Genomic DNA, 25632 nt, shown 5'->3' on the forward strand with positions numbered 1-25632 from the left:
GCTTTAAAGTATATGACGAGAGTCGTCAAACTTCATGTCGCGCAGCAAAGTACATGACGAAAAATGAAAAGAAGGAGTAGTGAAAAGTGGAAAGTGAACCAGGAGAAGATGAAGGAGAAGAAGATAGAAGAGATCTAGTGTTCAGTGCGGTGTGATCTGTTGAAGATACCGCCGTCGACAAGAGGAACAGCGGCAGACCGACGAATTGCAAGTGAAGAAAAGTGAACGCTAATAAAGACTCGTTCCTATAAGCGGAGTATTATTTCCAATCCCTGACCCACTCTCGTTTCAATACCAAGATGCAAACAGTCATTGTAGTGTATTGTTGTATAATATCGTTAAATGTCTACACATAAACAGGTACCAAACTACGCATCGCCGTGTCTACATCGAGTTATGTTGTGATAACTTTCTCTTTACGGTGAAATTTCGTCAGTAACAAAGGAAAGGTCCGCGCCTGGCGCCTTATTGTGACATTTCAATATGTCACGGCAAATATCAATGTTTTGCTAATTTATTGACGACCTTTTGAAGTAACTAACCGACATTTTCATTCTTTCTCATTCAAGCAAATCTTCTGATTGATTTCTCTTGTTTTACGTTACTTTGGGCAATTTTTTTTTATTAGGATACTTTTCAAATAATACTACAAACTGATCTTTTCGATGCTTGCAGCGCTCTTACATGATAGAGCGCATATCCCTTGTCATTGTGGACAGTCTCTTTAATAGTATTTCCCTGTGAACTTAAATCTCCTATTTCATCCTCATGTAGTTCAAAGTTTCAAAAATTTTCGAACAAATGTTTATAAATTATTTATTATCAAGTGCCTGAGCCTTTATTTTCGATAATGACGAATTTCCATATGAAATGCCATCCCCTATTTGAACCCCACTGTTTATTTTTTTGCAATAAAAGGTAGCCATTTGCTATTTGCTATTTCAAGCTGTAGTGTATCCCGGTATCTCGGTGGAAGCGTAAGAAACAAACTTACATTCACATTAATAATATTAGTAGGGATTAAAGATGATAGAATTATTTAAAAAATATATGATTTGCGGAAATCCATTGCTATTTAAAATGTTTTAATTAATGATGCTAGACTCTTTTTGATCAAAAATCCCACGCCATAAAGTCCTGGAGTCAGAAAGAGAAAAACAAGAAAAATGGACAAAAATAATAACCGACTGGTATCCAAGAAATGGTAGTAGAAGAAAAGGGCGATAAAGTAAACGCTGGGAAGATGAACTAAAAAGAGTAGCTGGGCCTAATAGATCCAAATAGCGAAAGACAGAGAGGCTTGGAAATCTTTAGAGGAGGCATTTGTCGAAAGACAAGCAGTTTAACCTAACATATTATTTAGATTTAAGTTTATATTTAGTTAAGTATCATTTATAATATTTGTGAACAGCAATAACGGCTTATTTTATTTAATTAATGATGATTTTAGGTGATTATTCCGCTAAGTTTCACTAATTGTTGTAGACACGTATTCGCCTCTACACCAAGCATCTGCAGGAACTGTTGACTCACAAAATGCTGGAACGAGAGTTTTAATGCTTTACAGTTTACACAGTTGATTGAAATCTAAATAGCAGCAGTTCTTTCGGGGTAACATTTCCGAGTAACGAAACTACAACTATAAGACATTATTTCAGCTATAAATTTTGTCGTTTGACGAAGATGTTATTTACTTTTTTCTACCAAGTGGCTTGCTATTGCGCACTCTAATAGTCTATACGATAATATATTGTAAGCCAATGGTTGTTATGGTATAATAATATTTAGAAAGGACTTTAAAATGTTGCCGGACGATATGTATGCCTTTGAATACCAACCCAACACGAACTTGGCCGCTTATTAAGTTTTGCTGTTATATTCATGTTTTTTTGTTATTCTTATAAATATTTGCATTAAAAAAGCTTAAAATACCAAAATGTTCCCCTTAAGCTAGCATTGTTAATATTCTAAACAATCTCTGTTTGAATTTCAACAGCTCGGATTTGGGATTCAGATTTCAATTATTTGCGGCCATTATGAAATATAATGAACCTCTGCGGTTGAGTGTTCCGCGCGAAGCCTTGAGTATTGTTGTCCAACTATCTTGTTCTAAATATTTAATCTGTTTTCTGAATATTATCGTTATATTTTGGTCGTCGATTTCATGTTGGTCTATAAACAAATCTATCGTACTCTTGTTTTAAGTATTTATTTACATTTAATATTTTGATTAACTCGTGTAAGGCACTCATTATTTTTAACTATTTGACGTTTGAGTATTTATGCTGCGTCACTTTACATATTATTGCAGTTGAAATGATTTGTAAAACGATGAAGCTGTAAATGTTGGTTTTAAAGAGTGGCAATGAGTTTTTTGCCACTTCTTCTCATTAAAGCTCAACGATTTACGAAATGGCGATAAATTTAAAAAGAAAAGAAAACTTAACAACACGAAATGACACATATGTCATTTCCTTGTCCTACATGAATAAAGTGATTTGATTTGATTTAATTAGTATGACAATCAAAATATTAGTAATGTCAGTAATAATCAGTGAGAAATGGTATATAAATTGATGACAGGCGATTATCCCCATCATTACATGATTAATAATTGACTATAATATATTTGAAACGGAAACCACCACTGCTTGTCTTCGCTTCCACGATGACGCCTCCTGTCGTCCTATCCAAGACAACGTCTCCTTACTATGCGTCTAACAAAATATATATACATATATAAATGGTGCTTCATTATCCAGTCACTATTTATTAAACTGTTGTTCTCGCTTCGCGGATTACACCCGGGCAATGTCAGGTGAACGGCCATCCTTTCCTACAATAACTTAACAAAAGCTTCTGACACAGTGAATCACTTAAATTGAAATGAAACTCATGAATCATTACGTCTTTAATTATTGAGACGAGCTGAAAAGACAGCACTTAATTTTAAGTTGAACTTAGAACAGAAACTTGAGTAAGACTGAGAGGAATACTAATAATATTAACTCCCGAGGGATCACTTTATTGCTATGGATATTATATTAGCTTAGTGTATGCATTTTATAATGTTCTATTTGAATTTTTTTTAAATCTTTCTAGCGTGTTAGTAAATATGTTAGTAAGATTAGTGTGCAATCAATATATTTTTATATGTTTATGGTAGTTAGTTATTATTTTTCTTGTATATTGTGTTAGTTTCATTAATATTTTCATATGGATTCCAGTTAATTTTAGGTCCCGTACTGTTCCATATCTACCATCTCAGCAGCAACCAACCAAATCGATACCTCAGTTCTAAGTAACAATTCAGTTTTCTGAAAATAAAACAACTCGAGTTGTTAATGTATGAAACGAAAATGTTCTAGACTTATGACAAAATATTGGAAGAAACAACTAAACTGCATTCAGTAAGCGACTTCTTTCTTTGTAGTAAATGTGGGTTATCGTTTATGGAACAATTTCTCATACTTATCATAATATAAAAATAAAACTTACTAATTTTTATACTTTAAAGTCAAAGTCAAATAAACTTTATTCAATAAGGCTTTTGAATCGTCGCTATAAATGTTTCTTTTAAATTACTGAATTTACAATATGTTCGGAAAAAGTAGAGCTCGTGAGAAGAACATACAAGAATCTCAACGGCCACTCTTTTCATTCAAATAGAGTATTTTTCAATGGCAAATTATTTTGTAAGTTGCTGCATCTAATATATGAATCATACTGCATATAATCTATACTAATATTATAAAGCTGCAGTGTTTGTTTGTTTGTTTGTTTGTTTGTTTGAACGCGCTAATCTCTGGTACTACTGGTCCGATTTGAATGATTCTTTCAGTGTTGGGTAGTCCATTTATCGAGGAAGGCTATGTTTTATATTCAAAATTAGGGATCCGTAATAAAATTGCTATTTTGTAACACAAGGTGTAAAATCGAAAACCTATTTTTGCGTGCGCTGCAAAAACTATTGACAATAGAACAAAATGATGTACAGGCTATAATATAGGCAATATTTTATTACTTATAAAACTGTCGCGTGAATTATACTTTATATGGCAAAACAACGTTTGCCGGGTCAGCTAGTAATTTCATATATTCCATAAAATAAATAAAGAATAAACAGTATAATTATAAGTAATCATATATATTGGATGCATCAACCTTTAGAGCTTGAATTCATTGTTTGTGTAAGGTTGATCCGTGAACATGATGGTCGTGATTACTGTCATAATTCGATTATAGAATAAGCTCGACCTGGCACCACAAGCAGTACTCGTTATCGAGTTGACGCATGGACCCATTTACACTTTCGAACCGAAGTATCGAAATGAAGTAACATTATTAACAAACATTTGGTATTCTTCCAGGTCGTATTGGGGTCGCCGGTCACCATGGCTGCCGGTGTCAAAACAAACCCCTAAGCTACAGGGTGAGTAATAATTATTCATTACATTCGAATCAAATTTCTTTGTTTTTAATCGACGAAAGAAGACGTAGGCAGTTCTCAAGACGACGTCTATATATTTTATTATGCAAAACCTTTTATAGAGCAGTCTGGTTTTGATAATTTTATTTTAATTGGAAAGGGTAGGTATACCCCGAAGTTGATCTTATAAAAATTTAGAAAAAAAATTGCAACTTGGGTAAGAAAATAGGGGATGATTGATTGTTCACTCACTGATGTCTGACCACGCATAACGTTTTACAGAATAGTCCGATTTGTTTATTGGATAGGGTTTATATACCTCAAATTTGGTTCCATATAAATTTGGGAAAAATCCTACCCTAGGTGGGGAAATAGGGAGTGAATTATTGTTCACTCACAGATTTTAATGCTCAGTTGTATAAAGGTAGGTAGGTAGTCAAAAATTAAGCATTTGGTAGTTAATAGATTATAGCCAGACATTATTAAACCTTTAACTAACTAAATTCTTTAGGTTTTTTTGAAAATAAGGGACGAGTCGAGCAGGACATTCAGTTGTTGGTAATTGATACGCCTGCCCATTACACTGCAGTTCCGCTCAAGATTATTGAATAACCCAAAAATTCTGAGCGGCACTACAACTGCGCTCGTCACCTTGAGACATAAGATGCCAATTCTCATTTGCCCAGTAATTTTACTAGCTATGGCGCCCTCTAAACCGAAACACAGTAATGCTTACACATTACTGCTTCAGAAATAGGCGGCGTTGTAGTAATCTAGCCGGCATCCTATGCAGAGGAGTCTCTGAACAGGATGCCGCTGGTAAAGTAACTGTGCGTCAATCGACTAGATCCAGCGATATATCGTGAAAGACAAGATAGTGATACTTAGAACGATTGCAATATACTAGGCTTAGATAATTTATACGTTTAGACAGAGCCTCTTGCTGCTAGACAACCGATGAAACAGGCCAGGTTTATTACTTTAGTGTGTGTGACAAGCAACGTCTAACACCCGCGATTTGTATGTCACTTTGTGATAGTATGCGTGCATTGATCAAAATGAAGGTTAACTGTGAACCTCAAGTGTTGTCGACGTGTTCACAGCTGTCCTTGTACTATCTATCTAGACGTATAAATGATCCCAGATACTAGGCATCAAATGCGGTCTTCGTTGACAAGTTATTATTTATGAAATCTCTGCGTGATTCATAAAGGGCTTCATCCCGAAAAGCCTTCATGATAAATGGCCTTAAAGACGTTCTGCTACTCGCTCGTTATACTTATTCGCATAATAAATCCGTAAAGCCACCTCGTATGCTAGTAATTTATCAACTGTACGAAAAAAAAATTGTTTTATTCAACATTATAGTATAATTAAATCTAATTCTTGGATTATCGAGAGAATTAAATTTGTAACCAAATTTTATGAACGACCGACTCGAACTCGCGACCTCGCGGGTACCGTCCGAGCGCTTACAATTTAGCCAACCGTTCGAGTACGCATGAGTCGTAAATTTTCGTGTATTGTTCATTTCAATTATCTCGTTCAACTCTCATTATTTACAATGGATTCTTGTTTGGTTTTATTTGGTATTACATATTTTTGAATTGGAACCTTCTGTAGGCTCCTTGGGCCACTTTTAGTGTGGTAAAGTAAACAAAACTCGCTTTACCATCATGCCATAGAGGTGTATACCTAGTGTGACCATAAATAAAGTTTGTTACAAATAAAAATGCATTTATTTTTATGGCGTAATGAAACCTTAACAAAATTTATATGTATTTAGTTGTGTGGCATGTCTATGATATATGTAATGTATAATCTGTGCTCTCTTTTACCTGCAACGGCTTGTAAGTATCGCGTGTGTTGTGCAATAAATAAATAATATCTACGATACTTATGTGGTATTATTTCTCTCTGAAGTCTCAGTAATAAATAAAAAAATATTACTATTCGAAATGACGACCTAAAGCTTTATTACAGGCCCTTATTCGTGCTACGTATTTATAGATTCTCGCATTGTTTCCATGGGAAGTTTACTACCTACATGCCTGTTCTATTGTTTGTCAAATTGTTTGTAAAAATTGAATAAACCAGAAACATTTGACCTGTATAAATACCACTGAATTGCTGTCAAACATATGGACAGGCTGTTACATATGTTTGACAGCAAATTTTTTGTGCCTATTTGAAGCGCCACTCGCGAGCGTCCAGATAACTAATTTTGACGTATAATACAAATGGCTGCGAAGGAACGTACAATACTCTGAAGTATTTTTGCATTTTGAATTAATTTCGTTCGTTTTCCGTGCTATTTATACTTCAACAATCAACGTAATAAATTACACATTTTTTTTTTGTAAATAGTTTTCCACCATCTATCGATAATTGCTGAGGTTGTCATCACTAGTTTTAGTACCGCAGACTCTCGCTACATGGCCAACAGCGCCATAATGGCGAATATCAAACAGGCACAAAAGAACTTTGACAGCCGCCAGTCCAGTGATAAATAGTAGAGGTCAGTGAAGACACTACAACAGCACAAGCAGAAAACACGCAAACATGGTGTTTTTAGAAAAGTTTTGTGGTGAAAGTATTGCATTTCGAGCTATGAACACTATTTAATCCTGTTACACATATCCTTAAGTCTTATTTGTACCACATTTTTTTGAAGTTAAACAAGTTTTTTGGTACTTCTCTCAGAAAAATTATTCTTATAGCTTGTACTTTTTTGTGTAGATTAATTTATTCAGATTAGTAGTGAATAACGAGGATTGTAAGCATATAAACTGTTTTCCACGCAAGAATTTTGAAAATATTGTCTTTGTTACATAGATGGCGGGCCGGCAGCCGTGAACTCATATCGCTCAAGGTCGCTGGCATTTAGTGTCGCCTTAAGGTTCAATAAGTGCGAAAGAGCGCGTAAAATAGACAATACCACTCCTCTGCATTAAAACCGCGCGTGCAACGACCGTTGACAGTTAGCAGGTAGACATATTGATAATAATAATTGGAAGCAAAACGCAAATCCATACGCGGATCGTGTTTTTAAATTATAATCGTATTCAACATGAAAAACACAAGTTTTTCACCTAATTAATTCAAGATTTCTAGAGCCCGAGCGGTAGAAATTGTTTCAGAGTGATTTGAAATTCAAATGACTTGCGAATTAAGAATAAATAGAATGAATATAGGAACAACATAGACGGATACACATTGTTCATACGTGAGTAGGTAGGGCGGGGTGTCGTTTTGAAGTGTAAACTTCTTTAACCGAGTTCGATACTCTTTGGTAGTGGAAAATCTTATTCGCGTTACCGACATCCTCACGACTGGCGCACGCCATAAATAAATAATTTATAAAAATTAATACATACATATATATATATAGTCAGACACTTTTTGGATGCGTTAAATCTCGTGATTTCGCGTCATCGAAATGCTTATAGCAGTATAACTACCTAGTATCTATACAGCTGACGTATTGTGCAATATTAGTGCTGTGTATAGCTTATAAGTGAAATTGAATGGATTTTGTGAAAAGTTCATATACTGTGCATTGTTAAATAGTGTTTTTGTGTGATTAATATAACATTGAAAAATGATTTTTAAAAAGAAATTAAAATTAATAATTTAATTGTTTTTAAACATTATGAAATTTCAACATTTAATACTAAAAGTTCTAAGTTTTAAGACTCAAAGCTGCCAATTTTTTTATTTTTTTACTTTCTCTTTAGGCTTGCAAACTCTTAGTAAAGTATGGAATGGTATGTGGGGCTCCTGTTTCCGCAAATAAACCAATTTCTTGGGTCCATTTTGCGCGCAGTATTGGCCAGTTAGGTACTCTATCCAGCCCAGTTCCTTCCAGAAGTTAAGACCGTGTGTTTACTAAGGTTTTTGCCCGTTTGATGGCCGCTCCTGCACACTCCAGGGTTACGTGAGTGACTGTTTTGTCTTCAGCTAGACATCCTCTGCACTGAGGGCTAACCATAACGCCGATTATGAAAAAGTGAAAAATTTAGTAATGTGTTTAAGCTGATAAGTTTTGGTGATAGTGCAAGTATCACTTCTTTCGGATGTCTACAGCTTAGGATTTTATCCATATTATGTACATTGTTCGTGAGAGAGCATAATTGTGAACGCATTTTGCTGAAGGGGTCTGGCTAGAGTGGCAATGGTCCAGCCGTTTGGATCACTGAGCCCGGCTTTGCTAGTTCATCCTCTGCATCGTTCACAATCAAAATGCTGTGTCCCTTGATCCATTGCTGAGTTACCCAGTTATTAGAGGCATCTCGTTCCAAGGTTTAATGACACTGAATAAAGGTAACATTATATTAGCGGCGAGCGATGTATAAATATTGATAGCGAATGAAATCATGTAATGGTCTCGCTGTCTCTTTTACTCGTCTCGTCTTTCGCTCTGTACCTTTTTTCATCGTTATCCGGCCTCGTTGTACTTAATGTTTCGTCCGTGTATATGTGCCGCTCCATCTAATTCTTTGTATATCTTTAGCTAAAGATGATAACGGAATTATTAAAATTTGATATTGTTACAAGTACGCTCCACATAACATGCCGTTGTGTATTTGTATATTAATTCATTTGTAGTAATAAGGTTTAATATATTCGTAATTAACATAATAATAATTATTGTTACTGCTTTGGTGGTATAACGGTTATAACACTGATTCGGTTCGATTACCGTCAAGCTCAGATATTTTGAAAAAGTGTTTTGACCGCTATAACAACAAATAATAAAAGAGGTATTAATAATGGCCACCTTGCAAATAAAGAAAAATGTCTCTTTATAAAGAAGTATACAAATTGTGTCTTGATATATCGACGATCTAGTCAAGATTGCCGGAACACGTTGGATGAAGGCAGCGCCGGACCGATCATCGTGGAGATTTTTGGGGGAAGCAATTGTCAAGCAGTGACAGACGTCTTAAGGCAGATATGACGATACATTGTTTTATACTGGGGGATTTAAGAGTACGTATTCGATTTTGCGGGCCCGGTAATATTGAATATTAAAATGTATATGTATATAAAACCTCTATTTACATAAAATCAATAGTTTAGTTATGTTTCTATTCAAATGTATTGTATTATACAGGGAATTTAATAATATAGCCCAAGAGATGGCCGCCGCGAAAAAATAGTGGTAGAATTTGAATGGCTAGTCAATGCGACGCGAATGTTGTGTAATGCATCAAAAATACCTCAAAAAAGGGGTGGGGAGAGAGTAGGCACGACTGCACAGTCACAGTCCTCACACAACGTAACAGTTTCAATGATTTTTTAGCTACCATGGGTATACAGGGTGTCCCAAAGTTATGGGACATGAAGGGAAAGTACCTTAAATATCAAAGATATCCTATTTTACTGAAAGAAGACTTTATGTTATTTTTAAAAGTTAGTAATTCTGCATTCAAAGATTTTCTAAAAATTACTTGCCTCATCTGGGAGAACCGACTTAAATGTAAAAAAACACCCCTACTCTTATGATGCCAATCGAAAGAATGACCAAAAACTAATAACTCTTCTTAAGTAACATAGTATTTTAAAAGAAAGGAACAACGTAAAATGAATGTTTTCCTACTTGGATTGGTACGAGCGGACCGATTAGATGGCCGGCCAGATCCCCGGACCTTACACCATTAGATTTTTTCTTTTGGGGATACGTGAAAGAATAGCTATACAACTTGACTTTGGGACATCCTGTATAACTAGTCATTGGATGTAAAATATTGGATATAGTATATCTACAACCCCAAACTGAGTACCTATATTTTCACATCATCACTTTTCTGGATTGTGTCCCAATATTAAACTAAATTTAACAACACATTCACAAGACAAAACCTACTTATACGTACCAATGGATCATTCCGATGGTATTTTTAATGGAATTCTCTCGAGGTCGCGGCCGACTTGCGTCGTAAACATCTGTCTCAATACCTTTTGTATTGAACACGTTACTTACTCGTGTCTATATATACCTTAATGTCAACGAATTTCTATTATGTAGGTTGTTTACTTATTTGTTAGCAATGCGTTCCCGTAATTCTTCTAATGTTGCTACCTCGAAGCTTACTATCACGTGACCAGCAAGCTTGTTAATCCGAAAGTTCATAATAATAATAAAAAATTGGCAATTGTAGAGATTAGATAGAAGTGAAAACTTAGACCTTGTAGTAGTTATAAAAATTTGCAATTTTTAAAACTTATTTTCAATAATATATTAATCAAACAAAATCCAAAACAATAATGCACAGTATATACACATTGAACTTTTCCATTAATCTTGGACAATACGTCAGCTGTATAGCTAAAGATATACTGCTATAAGCATTTCGGTGACGCGAACCCACGAGATTTCACCCATCCAAAAAGTGCCTTCTCTTATTATCGTGCGTCTTAACATTCGGTAATTGCCTTGGCTAACAGAGCCAACAGCAGAGAGCATCCTGCATAAAATTTTCTAATGGGCCAGATTTTCTCCCTCCGAGACCATTGGGAACTTTTCCTAGGGATCAGGACCCTTTGTTGTTCTTCTTTCAATTGCTCAGTTGGCTTATTTTAAGTCTATTTGCTTGGTTTTGACAAGTCTAGGGCAAGCCCTACCATATTATTACCTGGTGGGTGCCTTTGAATGTGGCTCTATCTATCGATACTATAGCGTTTCTCTTTGATCTTATCAGCTATCGCGACAACTCGTTCCGTAGTGATATTTCCCCTTATTCATAATGGTCCGCTAACTTAAAACAGCCACTAAGGAGTGTTTTTTCTCATTCTGACTTAGGTCAATAGGTGAAGACAGAGTGAGAATAAGCAATGCTTTAAGTTAGCAGACTATTATGAATAAGGGGATAAAGTCTACTTAGGATTCTCAGCCACGACGAACGCACTGTCTCATCATTATCATTATCTCAGCCGGAAGTTGTCTACTGTTGGATAAAGGCCTCCCCCATAAATCGCCATGACGATCGGTCCTGCGCTGCCCTCATCCAACGTATTCCGGCGATCTTGACCAGACTATCGGTCCATCTTGTGTGGGGGCCTATCAACACTGCGTCTTCGGGTACGTGGTCGGCATTCGAGGACTTTATTGCACCAACGGTCATCTGTCCGTCGAGCTATGTGCCCTGCCCTTCAGTTTCGCAACTAACTGAGCTACGTTGGTAACTTTCGTAAAATAATTTCGTAAACTACATTTTATTATAAGCTATTGTCTGAAAAACAATTAAAATTTAAACCTTCTTACCTAATTTCACTCTTATTACTAAGTGGATAAGTAGATAAAATATATCTTTGTCGGTGATATTTACGAGTATCGTTGGACATATTAAAGCTTTTATGTCTGAGAGGACACTTTTCTCCGAGGCAAACACCTGGGGCTTCCATATTTTATCGCACCATCTTTATAAAATCATCTAAGGCTGAGATATATAGAGAGTACTTAGACTTTGCTCAGACTTTACTCACGGTAAACTTAGATGAGTAACTGGTAAATTTATTATTATTACAGCTCGACTAATTAATTTCAAAAACATCTCAAGTCTTTTGCATACTTTTTCGAATAGGTTGTAGTTTTTGCCTTTCAATAAGTGATATTTTATCCTATTTTCATTTGTATGTTTACACAAAACTTATTCCAGAAATCCAGAAAATATTGCCTTTCGTCCCGTCTAATGTCCAAAAGGGCAACTTTCTGGTGATTCCTCTGGTGTTCCGCTGCAAGAGAATGTGGGCGGCGGTGACCACTTAACACCAGACGACCCATACGCTCGTTTGTCCTCCTTTTCCATCCTGTTCAAATAGTCAGATAGCCACTTACCCCCTTATTCATAATAGTCTGCTTACTTAAAGCATTGCTAATTCTCACTCAGTGTTCTTCTATTAACCTAAGCCAAAATGAGAAAAAACACTCCTTAGCGGCTGTTTAAAGTTAGCGGACCATTATGAATGAGGGGGTTAATCTATGCGGGCGTAGTCGCGGGTGTCCCTAGTTGTACAACAAAGCTGGTTCATCTGTAACAGTATCGATCCTGCATCCCGGCTAGGTCATGGTAACTGGGGCGCTGCAGATTACTAGATCAAGGTTCGCAGTGTTATATTACTCTCCGCGGGACACTAATATTATTATACTAGTGAGGATTTTTGTTTATTTAACATGCTAAGCTTTGACATTGCCGATTTGGTTTGGAATAACTCTTCTTCTAATAAGCTACAGTTTTTGTTAGAGCGATTTTTAAACACCAGGAACAGACGTAAATTTATAATGCCTACTACTCGGCTAAGTCGAGTCAGTAAGTCTTTTGTGGGGCGATGTATATGCTTTTACAACAAGATCCCAGAAAATGTTCAAAACAAAAGTATAACGTTATTCAAAAGAATTGTTAAAAACGTTTGTGTGGTTGCTATAACATAAATGACTTTCTTAATGATACCACAGATTGGGAATGGAGTGACCGCCCTCAGGGCTATTAAATAAAAGGTTTAATTGTACAATATTACTTTGTAAACATACTTTTTCGATGAAAAAAAAGCCCGCTGAGTTCGTTGCGCCGTTCGTTCTTCTCAGGTCTGAGGCATTCATTTTGGAATGGGTGGTAGTTTTTTACTTTCAATAAGTGTCATATAGTGTATATGACAAAAATATTTGAATTTGAATTTGTAAGACTTTAAAACAAGCCGGAAAATTTGACCGCGTCCACGCTGCTGGAATTGTTTGGTACGCACATGGCTTTGCGTAGCGACGTTGACCTGATTGCAGCCGCCGAGTTCCACCTTCTCATAGCACGCCACAAATTATGATATTATCATCCCCACCATCTGGATGTGACGCGTTCTTCCACAGTGCGGATTTCAATCAACTTTCTTCCACGTACAACCAATCTACAGATTGGTAATGAGCTTCCTTGTGCGTCACATCGTCCGTGTCCAGGACGATGTGACATTAGGAAAATATATACGTACGTTTTTTAAAAGGCCGGAAACGCTTCCGTATTACCTCTGGTGTTGCAAGAGAATATGGGGGGCGGTGATCACTTAACATCAGGTGACCCATATGCACGTTTTTCTTCCTCTTTCATAAAAAAAAGTAGTGCAACTAACGTGGTTGTTACTTTATATTTTTTGTATTCCAACTTCGTTTTTTTATTCAAACGTAGGCTAGATTGCTCTCGAAAATGTCGTTGCCTACCAATAAAAACAATCTCTCTCTCGTCAAAATCGATCTAGATATTCCGGAGATGAATATCTTAAAATAGTATATATTATGTTAATAATTTAATCATAGATATCCTTTGTATCAAAGGATACATTCTGAATAATCTTCTAGGAAGGAGCTGGTAATTTCCAAGGCTTAGAACCGGTTTTAAATATGAGACTGAAAACAAAATGCTAATTGTTGTCATGAACAGTATCTTTTTCACAATTTTTGTAGAAAATATAAACTGATTCGAGTTTTACCGTGTACCAGGATCGACAAAATATACAATATTATTTAAACTTAAATTAAATTTTGTTGTAAGTAATTGTTTTATGTCTTTCACTATAAGGCTTACCCTTTTATTCTATACAAATTACTTTTGTAACCAAAATTTATGAATTATGCGGGACTCCTTTTATTCTATCACACCATCTCATATATCAAAACCTGAGTAAATCCAGATGCCTAGCGTTGCCACTTCCCAGTGTACTCAAAGATAGTATTGTACAATAATATGGATACTTGTATAAAATAAAGCAGTCACCTACAAGGTTATTTTATCTAATTTAGACAAAGAAAATGATACACAGTCCAATTACAACGACCTTGATACAATTTAACGTAACACTGATGGAGTTACCGAACCATTTACATAGAGCTACACAGTTTGGCAAGTCGCGTCGACCGCAATTTTGTTGTGTCATGTTAGGGTTGTCAGTAGCGTGAAAATTGTATTAAGACGCTTTTATCTCAGAACTCTTTCTCTTTTACGAAGTTATTATGATTTTAGAAATATGTCGCAAGCCATACGTCAGATTTCTCAACGATAAATTCTTAAATACTTAACTTAAAAAAAAAACAATTAAATTTTATCTGTATTCTTATTAGTTTAAATTATTTTGTCCCTTTTTTTTAAAGTTAAAGAAGATTTATTACAACTTCTTATTTTTAATTTATGCTCATGAAGGTTACATCTAGCGCTATTCTAGATATATTACATAATTACTGGGCAGACAAGACTTAACATTTTATATCTCACGGTGACGAGCGCAGTTGTAGTGCCTATTAGGGCAGGGCGTTTCAATTGCCATCACTTGAACGTCTTGCTCGTCTCGTCCGTAATGGTCAAAAAGCTGTAAAATTTTCTGACGTTTGCGCCATTCGTTATTTTTTTTTGGTTTCTTCGCCCATTATTAGGACAGGGAAAGGGTTCAAGCCCATACAACCGTATTAATTGTTTAATAATTAATTGTCAAAGCCATCTTTGCAAGATTTTTACAAAATTGTTCTTTTTAAAAACGTGAATAGCACGAGGAATAAATGATTTTAATGATTTTTGCTTCGTTAGGCCAAAGATGTATAACTTCTTATGTGCATACATAAGTACACACACATTTTTTTTTTATAAAATTTCGTAGCTGGGTGTCAAATAAATGATTTACTACTGAAGTGACAGAAAAGGGCTGCTCTAAGAATAGTTCTATTACTTAGTATTCGTCTGTTCAGTTTTATACAAATGATTTGAGTTTTCTTTAGTGTTAATTCCGCCGATATTTGTCTTTAAACAATTGGACACGTTTTTCGCCTCTACACCAGATTTTGGCGAGACAACACGTCCTGAGGATGCCTCGTGTGGAGGCATCTTCAAATAAATTTAAATGATTTAAACAATTTTTTATGTTTCGTGTGATAACCCTTACTTCTAGGATTAAAACACAAATCAAATTTGAAAACAATGTTTTATGACGATACGTCATGTTTAAATTTTTTATTAAAAAATTGCTCTGTCGTAAATCCTATTACTCTACAGCTAAATATCTAGTGATCGGACAGCCTGGGACTAGATTATGATTATTTTATAGCAATAACAATGATACAATATAGTACATATAGTATATTTTTTTGTTAATGCTGGGAGAGTTTTTTTATGGAATGGGAGGACAACGAAGCGTATGGGTCACCTGTTTGTTAAGTGATCACCGCCGCCCACAATCTCTTGCAACACCAGAGGAATCACAGGAGTTTCTTGCGCCGCTTCGTCTCTCTTAGAGCGTCATTTGTTTCCGAAGCGGTAGTAGTGTCTAGTTCATTATAAATGACATCAAAAAGAATTATAAAGGAATCAATTTTGAGAAAAACATGCCTTTTATGCCTTTTATCTTTTTGGTTTGTATAAATAAACAACAACATAAAGTTAAACCTATACCCCGTTTTTTTTTTTCATAAAACAACTTATGTAGATAGATATCTATGACAAATAGGTTAATGCTATTTTAGATGAACTATGAATAAGAAGTCCCGCTGAGTTTCTTGCGCCCGTTCTTCTCAGGTCTGTGGCACAATACAAGTAATAGAACAGTAGCGTTACTCAGCGGCCTCATTGAGGGCCTAGACACTAGGGCTGGTACATACAAAAAGATTGACGACACGGACGGTGCGACGCAGCGTATTTAGCTCGGACAGCGACCAGTCTCGGCGGCGTACGGCGTGACACTCGATAGTTTTGTCTCCCCAAGATTGCTTATCGGCCGAGTAAATCGTGTGTATGTGTGCGTTGATTCGGGCACTCTAGTATGAAGTTAAAGTACTGTTCTATTACTGTATTGTGTCTGAGGCTTATCTTTTATAATGTGTGGTGCAGTTTCACGTTTAGTAAGTAGTTTGACGGCTCGGCTAGAGAGTCCCGAGTTCGAATCCCGGTTGGTGCAATCATTTATTTGATGAATATGGATTTTTGTTTCCGAGTCATGGATGTTTATATGTATGTTTAAGTTAGTATATTGTATTAAATATATCGTTGTCTTGTACCCATAGTACAGGCTATTCCTAGTTCGGGGCAAACATAATTTGTGTAAAATGTTTGTCTATATATTTATATTTTATTTATTCGGGTCAACAAACAGTAGCACGCAGTGCTTAGAAAAAAACCAGTAATAATATAATACAGTAATACTAAACATGCTACCCACTACGTCAACCACATAATTATTAATTAATACTTAATTACAAAAGTTACATGTATGAATATAAGTGTAGATATAAAAAATATATTCGTTTAGTTTTATTGTTATTATTCTACAGGCTTAGTCTAATATAGTAATATTCTTCTTAAGATAATCCATGGCCAGCTTTTTGAAAGAGCCCACACGAGTGGAAAAAATATCAATATTGCCAAAGCACGCATTATATGAGTGTATAATCTATTTTGAATAAAAATATTTGAATTGAGTTGATGAATTATTTTGTAGAGCATTGTATTCATGGATCACTAAACAATACGCCAGCGCACACCGTAGCGCCAGTTCGGAGCGGCTTTTTTCCGATTTACTTTGCAAAATCAATATTCAAGGCTAGCTGAGAGGTCTGTAGTCTTTATCAAATCAAATTAAAATCGCGTCATTCATGTAGGTTACATTACACTTTTGAATGTCATTGTTTTTTCTTTTTACCAGTTACCACTACTTCGGAAAATGGTTGAATCTTAATGAGAAGTTGCAAGAAACTCATTGGCACTCGTCTTCTTGGTTTTACAATTCGTTTTAATTACAATATAGAATATGTAAAGTGATGGAAAAAAAAACTCAAACGTCAAAACAATAGTAATGAACAACCTCATGAATCTCGCGCAAGAATTATTCAAATCTGACTAGTAAGCCCAGTGACTAGCGCCTTCATACAAACAAAATCTCTTCACCATTAGAATATTCATCATTTCAGCCGGAAGACGTCCACTGCTGGACAAAGGCCTCCCCCAAATATCGTCATGACGATCGGTCCTGCGCTGCCCTCGTCCATCCTACTCCGGCGATCTTGACCAGATCGTGGGTCCATTTTGTGGAGAGGATTAGAATATTAGCATTGAAATTTCATAATTTTAATATCCTTCTGCCCGCATCTAGATTTACATGCCATTTTTTTTTCTCTTCCCTCACAAATTCTTATAATGATTCATTAATAAAAATAAACCATACAAAAATCTTATCCATACTCGAAGTTAATATTAAAGTGTAGTTTAGATAAAACAAAAAATAAGCTTTTCAATACAAGAGATTCGATATATATTTTGTATTAGTTGACCCGGCAAACGTTGTTTTGCCATATAAATTATTTTTAGAGTTAGACCGTTTCTTGGACATTGCAACATTGCTTTATTTTTCTTAAGTAAAAGATTTTTTCCAAAATAAACGTAGCCCAAGTTACTCCTTATTGCATCAGCTAACTGCCAATAAAAGTCAAAATCAGTTCAGCCATTTCAGAGATTAGCCGGAACAAACAGACAAAAATTGTACAAAATGTTATTTTGGTGTATGTACATATATATATATAAATCAAATCAAATCAAATCAAAATCAATTTATTCACGTAGGTCACGGAAATGACACTTATGAATGTTAAAAAATAACAAAATATTTATCTTATTGAATCTACCTATTTATATTCATATACATGTAGTAAGGAACGGTTATTTCAATATTACAAACAGACACTCCAATTTTATTTATATGTATAGATTAAACCAGAATCATTATATTCATATTATATGTATTTATTTTTTGATCATATTTCCTTAATACGTGTGTAAATTATCTATCATTGGGTGAAAATCGCGTTTGGAGATTTCGTAACATTCATAGGTTACCGCTACCACTGAAAATCAGTGATGCTTCATAGCCACGGCCGTATCACAGATAATCCTGAGTCGGTGACCCATTTCCTGCACCGCACAGAAACTCTCTAATTTTAAATCAATTACTATTTAAATACGTTCTTTTTTGGTTTGTTTTGTACTTTTATCTTTTTATATTAAGTGTATGTTTTCCTTTCTTACTTTTTCTTACAAGCGAACGTAATTTAGAACGTACAACAAACTTAATGCAATGCTATTATGGGGCTTGTCAATTTATGGTTGATATTATATCAAACTAGCTGACCCGACAGACGTTGTTCTGTATATAATAAATAAAATAAAGTTTTTATTTGAATTTGTCAGTAATATATCATAACATCAAAAATTACTTCGTAAAATATGCACCCTGCTGTCGTAATGAAATTGTTTCACAGCAGAACTGTCAAACCGTGCGTCAATAAATTCTCTGATAGAAATTATGTATGGACACATCAAAGGAAAAACAAATTTGTTGATTTTATTTAATTTAGCGACATTTTCTTATTTATTCACCTTTTAAACCTTCTCTGGACTTCCACAAATAATTCAAGACCAAAATTAGCCAAATCGGTCCAGCCGTTCTCGAGTTTTAGCGAGACTAACGAACAGCAATTCATTTTTATATAATACTAGTGTACCCAACAGACGTTGTCCTGTAGACACGTCTTAAATTTGAAAAATCGGTCCAGCCGTTAGTAGGAGTTCACTAACATACACATGAGCAGGAGAATTATATTATATGGACGGAATTGGGAATCTAAACCAATCTCAAATTCACTGAAACAAACAAAAAAATCATCAAAATCGGTCCAGCCGTTTAGGAGGTAGTTTAATTGCAAATCTAAACCATTCTCGAATCCACCTGATTCCACACACCAATCTCAAATTCACTGGAACACACAAAAATATCATCAAAATCGGTCCAGCCGTTTAGGAGGTAGTTTAATTGTGAATCTAAACCATCCTCGAATCCCCTTGAACTCATACAAAAAATTTCATCAAAATCTGTCCAGCCGTCTAGGAGGAGTTCAGTGACATACACACGCACACAAGAATTATATATATAAAGATATATAGGTATGTTAAGGTGACAGCCCTACGTAGAGGTGTGAACAATTATGACGCCTCGTATGAACTGTGTTAAGAGGCGGCAACAGCGCAATGCTGTCTGTGTTGCAAAAACCGTATGTTTATTTTGGGCAAAATGTTATCTTTCTTTAACAATCATCTCGCTATGTACTACATGAAAAACTTATCATCCGTCCGTCTATCTGTATCTCATAAAATAGAACAGTTTTCACTATTGTCGGGGTGACAATATTAATGATTTACGATGATACGGAACCCTTCGTTCCAACTCACATTTGACCAGATTCATGTATTGGTCATAATAGATAGGGGAAAAGAAGTTGACCCGTTTTCGTTTCAATTATGTATAAGCAAACTTTAACAGAACATATGGCACATCAACGTCACACATTGTTGGAAACTGGCTCGAGTACACCCACTTGGGCGTAGCATTAGTTGCCGCACTTTGCGACTACGCCTGCGGTATCTAGTTGAAACGCAGCGGAGGCCAATCCTTAATCTAAGTATAGTGATTATAATAATGTGAAAATATAATTCAAAATGCATTACATTTACAATCTAATGTAAGTTAAATTAAATTTATGAACAAGAGATAATCTTCGCTGTGGTCGTAACTGGCTTCCCACATTGGTACAGAAACCTTATCACTGGATCAGATTACATTAACATGGCACTAATGACCGTGTGTTGTATTATAATTCAATGTCATCTAACATAACTAGTTCCAATGTTATACTTTATCTATCTAATACTAGTTGACCCGACAGACGTTGTATATAATATATAATATTATATCTGTATATAATAAATAATATTATGTTTTTTAATAATTTGTTAATATTCAGTACCTGGATGCCCGAGCCTTGCTCGGATTTTCAAGAAGGTACAAAAGTTGAACAAAAAACAACTTATAGTACATCTGAATCACCCAATGTCACATCTGAAATATTATATTCTTGTATATAGTGGCAAAATTTAACTTTGTATTCTAATGTTATTGTAGCAGTTTCTCATTAAAACACGAATAAAACTACATTATTTAAAACTGAATCTTAGCTAGATCGATTTTTCGCCCCCAAAACTACCTGTATACTAAATTTCATTAAAATCGTTGGGGCCGTTTCCAAGATTCAGTTTATATATATATTTATATACAAGAATTGCTCGTTTAAAGATATAAGATAAGATAACATCAAGAATTATTTCGTAGAATATGCTCCATGTTGTTGTAATGAAATTGTTTCACAGCAGAACTGTCAAACCGTGCGTCAATAAATTCTCTCACAGAAAATACGTCCATACAAAACAAATACCGGACGACGGGGGACACATCAAAGGACAAACAAAATTGTTGTTTTTATTTAATTCCGGACACTTTCATATTTATTCACCATTTAAACCTTCCCTGGACTTCCACAAATAATTCAAGACCAAAATTATCCAAATCGGTCCAGCCGTTCTCGAGTTTTAGCGAGACTAACGAACAGCAATTCATTTTTATATATATAGAAGATATAAACTTTGAACTCCTCCGAAACGGCTTGACCGATTCTCATGAATTTTGAGTGCATATTCGGTAGGTCTGAGAATCGGACAACATCTTTTTTTCATCCCCCTAAATGTTAAGGGTGGTCCACACGATTTTTTTTTAATTTTTTTGAATTTATTTTTTAAATATGTTTGATTATGAGTCAGCATTAAAAAATACATACAACTTCAAATTTTCATCCATGTACGATCAACAGTTACTTTTGTATCGCGATTTTAATATCGGCAATACAACGTTTGCTGGGTCAGCTAGTTATACTATAAAGTTTATACTATTGTTGAATTGACATTGGATATCGAAAATTCACTCTGGTTATAACCGTTTTTTGACCGACTTCAAAAAAGAGGAGGTTCTCAATTCAGTTTGGCCCAGTAGTTTTCATTTTATGAACAATTTTTATGAAAAAGTAGTTTTTTTTTTCTCTTAATTAATATAATTAGCAGTCCTAAAAAAATAATTATTATATTTATATAATATCGTCGGATGGTTTTATTTGTACCTAGACAAATAATTTAACCAACAAATAGTTTTATAAAAATAATGTAGAAATTAATTAAGACATCTATTAATTAAGTGACGTAGTATGTAGGTGCCTATTAAAACGACCAATGACAATGCGAAACGTAAAATTGAGTTGACCAATGATAATGCCTGGTAATTCCAAGTCCGTTATTGAGAACACTATTATTATGTTTAAGTAATGAAGCCTATGTGTCTCTTCAAATTAGGGTTGACAAGTCCCAATAGATCCTGGAATAAGGATTAAATCAAGTAATCCGCTGGTAAGTTCGAGGTTCCTAGAATCAATAACTACCACGGAGGTAGGACTTTGAAAAAACGCCTACCTTATCTATTAAACAGCTTGCCTGAGGACATCCGACTAGAAACCAGTAAAAGAAAATTTAAAACTAACCTAAGAAATATTTATTGTCAACACTGCCTTAAAATTAAAATTAGATTTCTTTTTATATTTTTTATCAATATTTGTTAATTACACTTGTATAAAATCAATGCTCTAATAAGCATTAATGTATTACAAGAGACTTGATCCTGCAGACAAACTGTCCAAACAGTTTTGCGGGACTATGTTAGCTTTTAAGATTCTTTCTGTAAATGATTAATAGTATAAATAAATAAAAAATAAATAAATCACAGATCACATAACAGCTACGTTTACTAAACTCAGTTCACAATGTAAATTACAACAAAGTCAAAAATCAACTACTAATTCTTTGCCAGACATGCGTGCCTCAAGCGTCAAACTTTCACCGAATCATAAAATGATTGATGAAAACAAGTGCAACCGAAAAAAAATTCAGCAAATTCACGACTTGTTCAGTATTCAGGGTCGGCACGTGTTAACCCGCAGAAGGTCAAGGTCAGTAGATCGATATGGATGCTGCGCGGGAACGAGATGGAGATAGGGCCAGAACGCGAGCTGGAGTGCGACAGGCGATAGGATTTCTCCCGTTTAGAAGAGGCAATGCGCGGAACGAAATGTTACGGCTAATTTGAGATAGCGTGGTAAATAGAAGGAGACAAGACAAGCTGATACTTGTTTATTGTAAAAAACCCGTGTGGTGTCGTGGGACACCGGATAGGGACGAAGTTCCTTATTATGAAAATATTAATTTAACTGATTTTCTAAAAAAAAAATGGGCAGTGTCGACTAAATTCCACTGTCCAAAATAAAAAAAAGTGTGTACTTATGTATGCACGCAAGAAGTTATACTTCTTTAGCGTAACAAAACAAAATATCCTTAAAATTATTTATTGGTCGTGCTATTTCTACGTTTGTAAAAAGAACTATATTGTAAAAATCGGGAAATAAATTATTGAATATAGAGGAATAAGGCTGTATTGGCTTGAACCCTTTGCCTGTCCTAATAATAATAATATCCATAAACGAAGAAACCAAAAAATTTATTAATGTCGCAAATGTCAGCAAAATCTCTGAAAACTTTTATGTTTAGATGTCGTTGTGTTTATCTTCAATAACATCAAAAAGGTAAAGGTCACTGTTAACGTCGTTATGTTTTACTTTTATGTCAATGTAATTTTGCAGTTATAAACCTATTTAAATATGATTTAAATATTCGTTTATTGATTTGGCCTTGTCCCCAGTGCTCTAAATAAATAAATTAAACAATCAATGTAATTTGTCAGAAATGTGTCAGATGTAAATAATTGTTACTTATGTATAAAAAAGTGTCGTGACAACTTTCGGTCTTAATTTTTTCCGTCTAGCAACGCGCGATAAGGAACTTCGTTCCAGTAACACGAAGCGTATGTTACAAAATTTTAAAGATGCCATTGAGTATCAAGATGCCACGCACACAAACATCTAATAGTTGCCGTAATAAAAAGGCTATTGTTCTTAGGTAGTGCGGTATCTAGTTGCAGCGCAGCGGAGACCAATCCTTATTCATACCCCCTTATTCATAATAGTCTGCAAACTTAAAGTATTGCTAATTCTCACTCTGTCTTCTTCTATTGACCTAAGTCAGAATGAGAAAAAACACTCCTAAGCGGCTGCTTAAAGTTAGCGGACCATTATGAATAAGGGGGTAAGTATTTACCTTATGACTATCAACTATTTAAAACCATCAATATTTTAGTTAATCCGTAAAAGTATCAAAACTTCCGTGAGTCCCCTAAAATTATCAATTTGACCTCGAGCCGACAAGAAAGCGAATAAGATAGTTTTCAAACACACAGTAAGAAGTCATAAGCAAGCAATTTTAGATCCACGAATTAACACGAAATTATTATAATAATAATACGTCAATATACTTAATAGCTCAATAAGAACGTGTGCCGATTGAAACAAGACAGAAATGGCAACTTCAATTAATACGAGATTAGTATTACGAATTACAAATATTTTTATCGTTCTATATTTATAAAGTGATAACTTAACAATATACACAATTATAATCGTGTAAAAATAGCGCTGCTTAAATTTTGAATAGAGCTGACTGACTGAACGAGCGTTGCATAATCAAATCAAAGAGGATGTAAATACTACGTAATAAGAGGCTGCGTAAATAAAAATTGAAATTTAGTTTAGTATGAAACGTGCAGTCATTTGACATAAGTTTGAAATAGTAGTAATTGCAGTATTCTGATTGGTGACGAAGTAAAATCCGGCTAAGTTTAAAAGCGATCAGTTGCTTAAAATGTCGTTGATTTCGGTTATCTCTGTTTTTTTAAGAGTATAGCGGTCACCTGTCAGTCTATCAATGACTGTACGTTTCATATAATCGAGCGATTCGTTTTTTTCTTAGAGAGTTTCGCTAGGCGGATCTCTGTCAAAGAAATGACACAGAAGAACTCCTTCAATATCAAAAAAATAAAATGCTTAACGAGCCAAAAGAAATTTTCACTCCAATAATCTTAAGTACTTAAGTAGTAAAGTAGTTAAGTTAGAAATACCTAGATACGAAGAATGGCATAGTATCAGCGGGACCAATGTATAATCTTCACGAAATTGATTCCTTCTGTATTATTTTTAACAACATCTGAAACAAATAGCGCTCTGAGGAAAGGAACGTGCAATGCATAGACAGATTCTTATACCTCTTGCTCAAAGACAAAATTATTCACCTAAATGCATGGCATGGAAGATAAAAACCAATTTAAAGCATCAAATTAAAAGCAAGCCGAGGCTCTCGCAAAAGATCAATGAATATTTAACAGCCGCCGTATATTGAGCTTGTGTAAACTATTTTAAAAACAACTTACGTTGGCAGTAAAAGTGATAAAATTCATGCCTTTAACTTTGAAGTTTGAAGACTAATGGACCATGTTGTTGGCAAAACAGAACCATTTTTCGGTTTCAGTACAGCTTCTATAGTATGTTATGGTATGAGTGCCCTGTTTCCGCAATTGGGTTAAATTTTCGTGCACTGTTGGCCAGTTGCCAATCAGCCCGATTCCTTGCAGAAGTTCAAAACATATCTGGGATGTTCAACGATAGTGAAAAGGTGCTTGGTGGTCACCACGATAAGGACCCACCATGATTCTGCACGACGAAACGCGCATGTAATGTGTAATACATCTAAATTTACAAAATTATAAGACGCACAATTTAGCGGTTTTAAGATATGACAAGTAGGTGTAGTGCTGAGCAGTTTGTGATAATGTTGTTGTGTGTTGCAGGCAGTGCGGATGTCGGCGGGAGGCGGCGCGGGTCTTATGTCGTGCGTGCGCGAGGGCTCGCTGGAGCCGCCCTACCGATCCCCGCACGCCGACACAATCACCAACACCCATGGTACTACCACTTGTTTTATTATTATTGTTATAAGAATGGCGATATGAGCAACATATTCAGATAGTAAGTACTAAGTAATTCACCTACAAACTGTATACAGTGCAGTACATATTATATACTTTTGAACCCTGAGTATGGAGTCATCGGTTTCGGGTTTGAATCCTGTTGGGTGCAATCGTTTGTATGATGAATATTTATGTTTTCCTAGTATGGAGGTTTATATAATAACATAACTTAACAAAAAATTAATAGGACATCCGGATTAGAACCGGGGACTGCTTTTCGGATCACCCAATGTCCCATCTGAGCTATATACATATAGTCTTGTATATAGTGGCGAAATTTACCTTTGTATTCTAATGTTATTTTAGCAGTTTCTCATTAAAACACGGATAAAACTATATTATTT

General features: G+C 35.0%; 1 protein-coding gene across 1 annotated transcript in view; it reads left to right on the forward strand.

Moving 5' to 3' along the window:
* Nucleotides 1–25632, forward strand: part of LOC126970786 (uncharacterized) — a 167971-nt gene that overhangs the window by 73799 nt on the left and 68540 nt on the right. The window contains exons 2-3 of the mRNA XM_050816875.1: nt 4371–4432; nt 25112–25223. Of these exons, the coding sequence (XP_050672832.1) occupies nt 25121–25223 (103 nt within the window). The 5' untranslated portion in view covers nt 4371–4432; nt 25112–25120. The remainder of the gene's footprint in view (nt 1–4370; nt 4433–25111; nt 25224–25632) is intronic.

This window comes from Leptidea sinapis, chromosome 22 (assembly GCF_905404315.1).
Source record: "Leptidea sinapis chromosome 22, ilLepSina1.1, whole genome shotgun sequence".
Taxonomy (NCBI): domain Eukaryota; kingdom Metazoa; phylum Arthropoda; class Insecta; order Lepidoptera; family Pieridae; genus Leptidea; species Leptidea sinapis.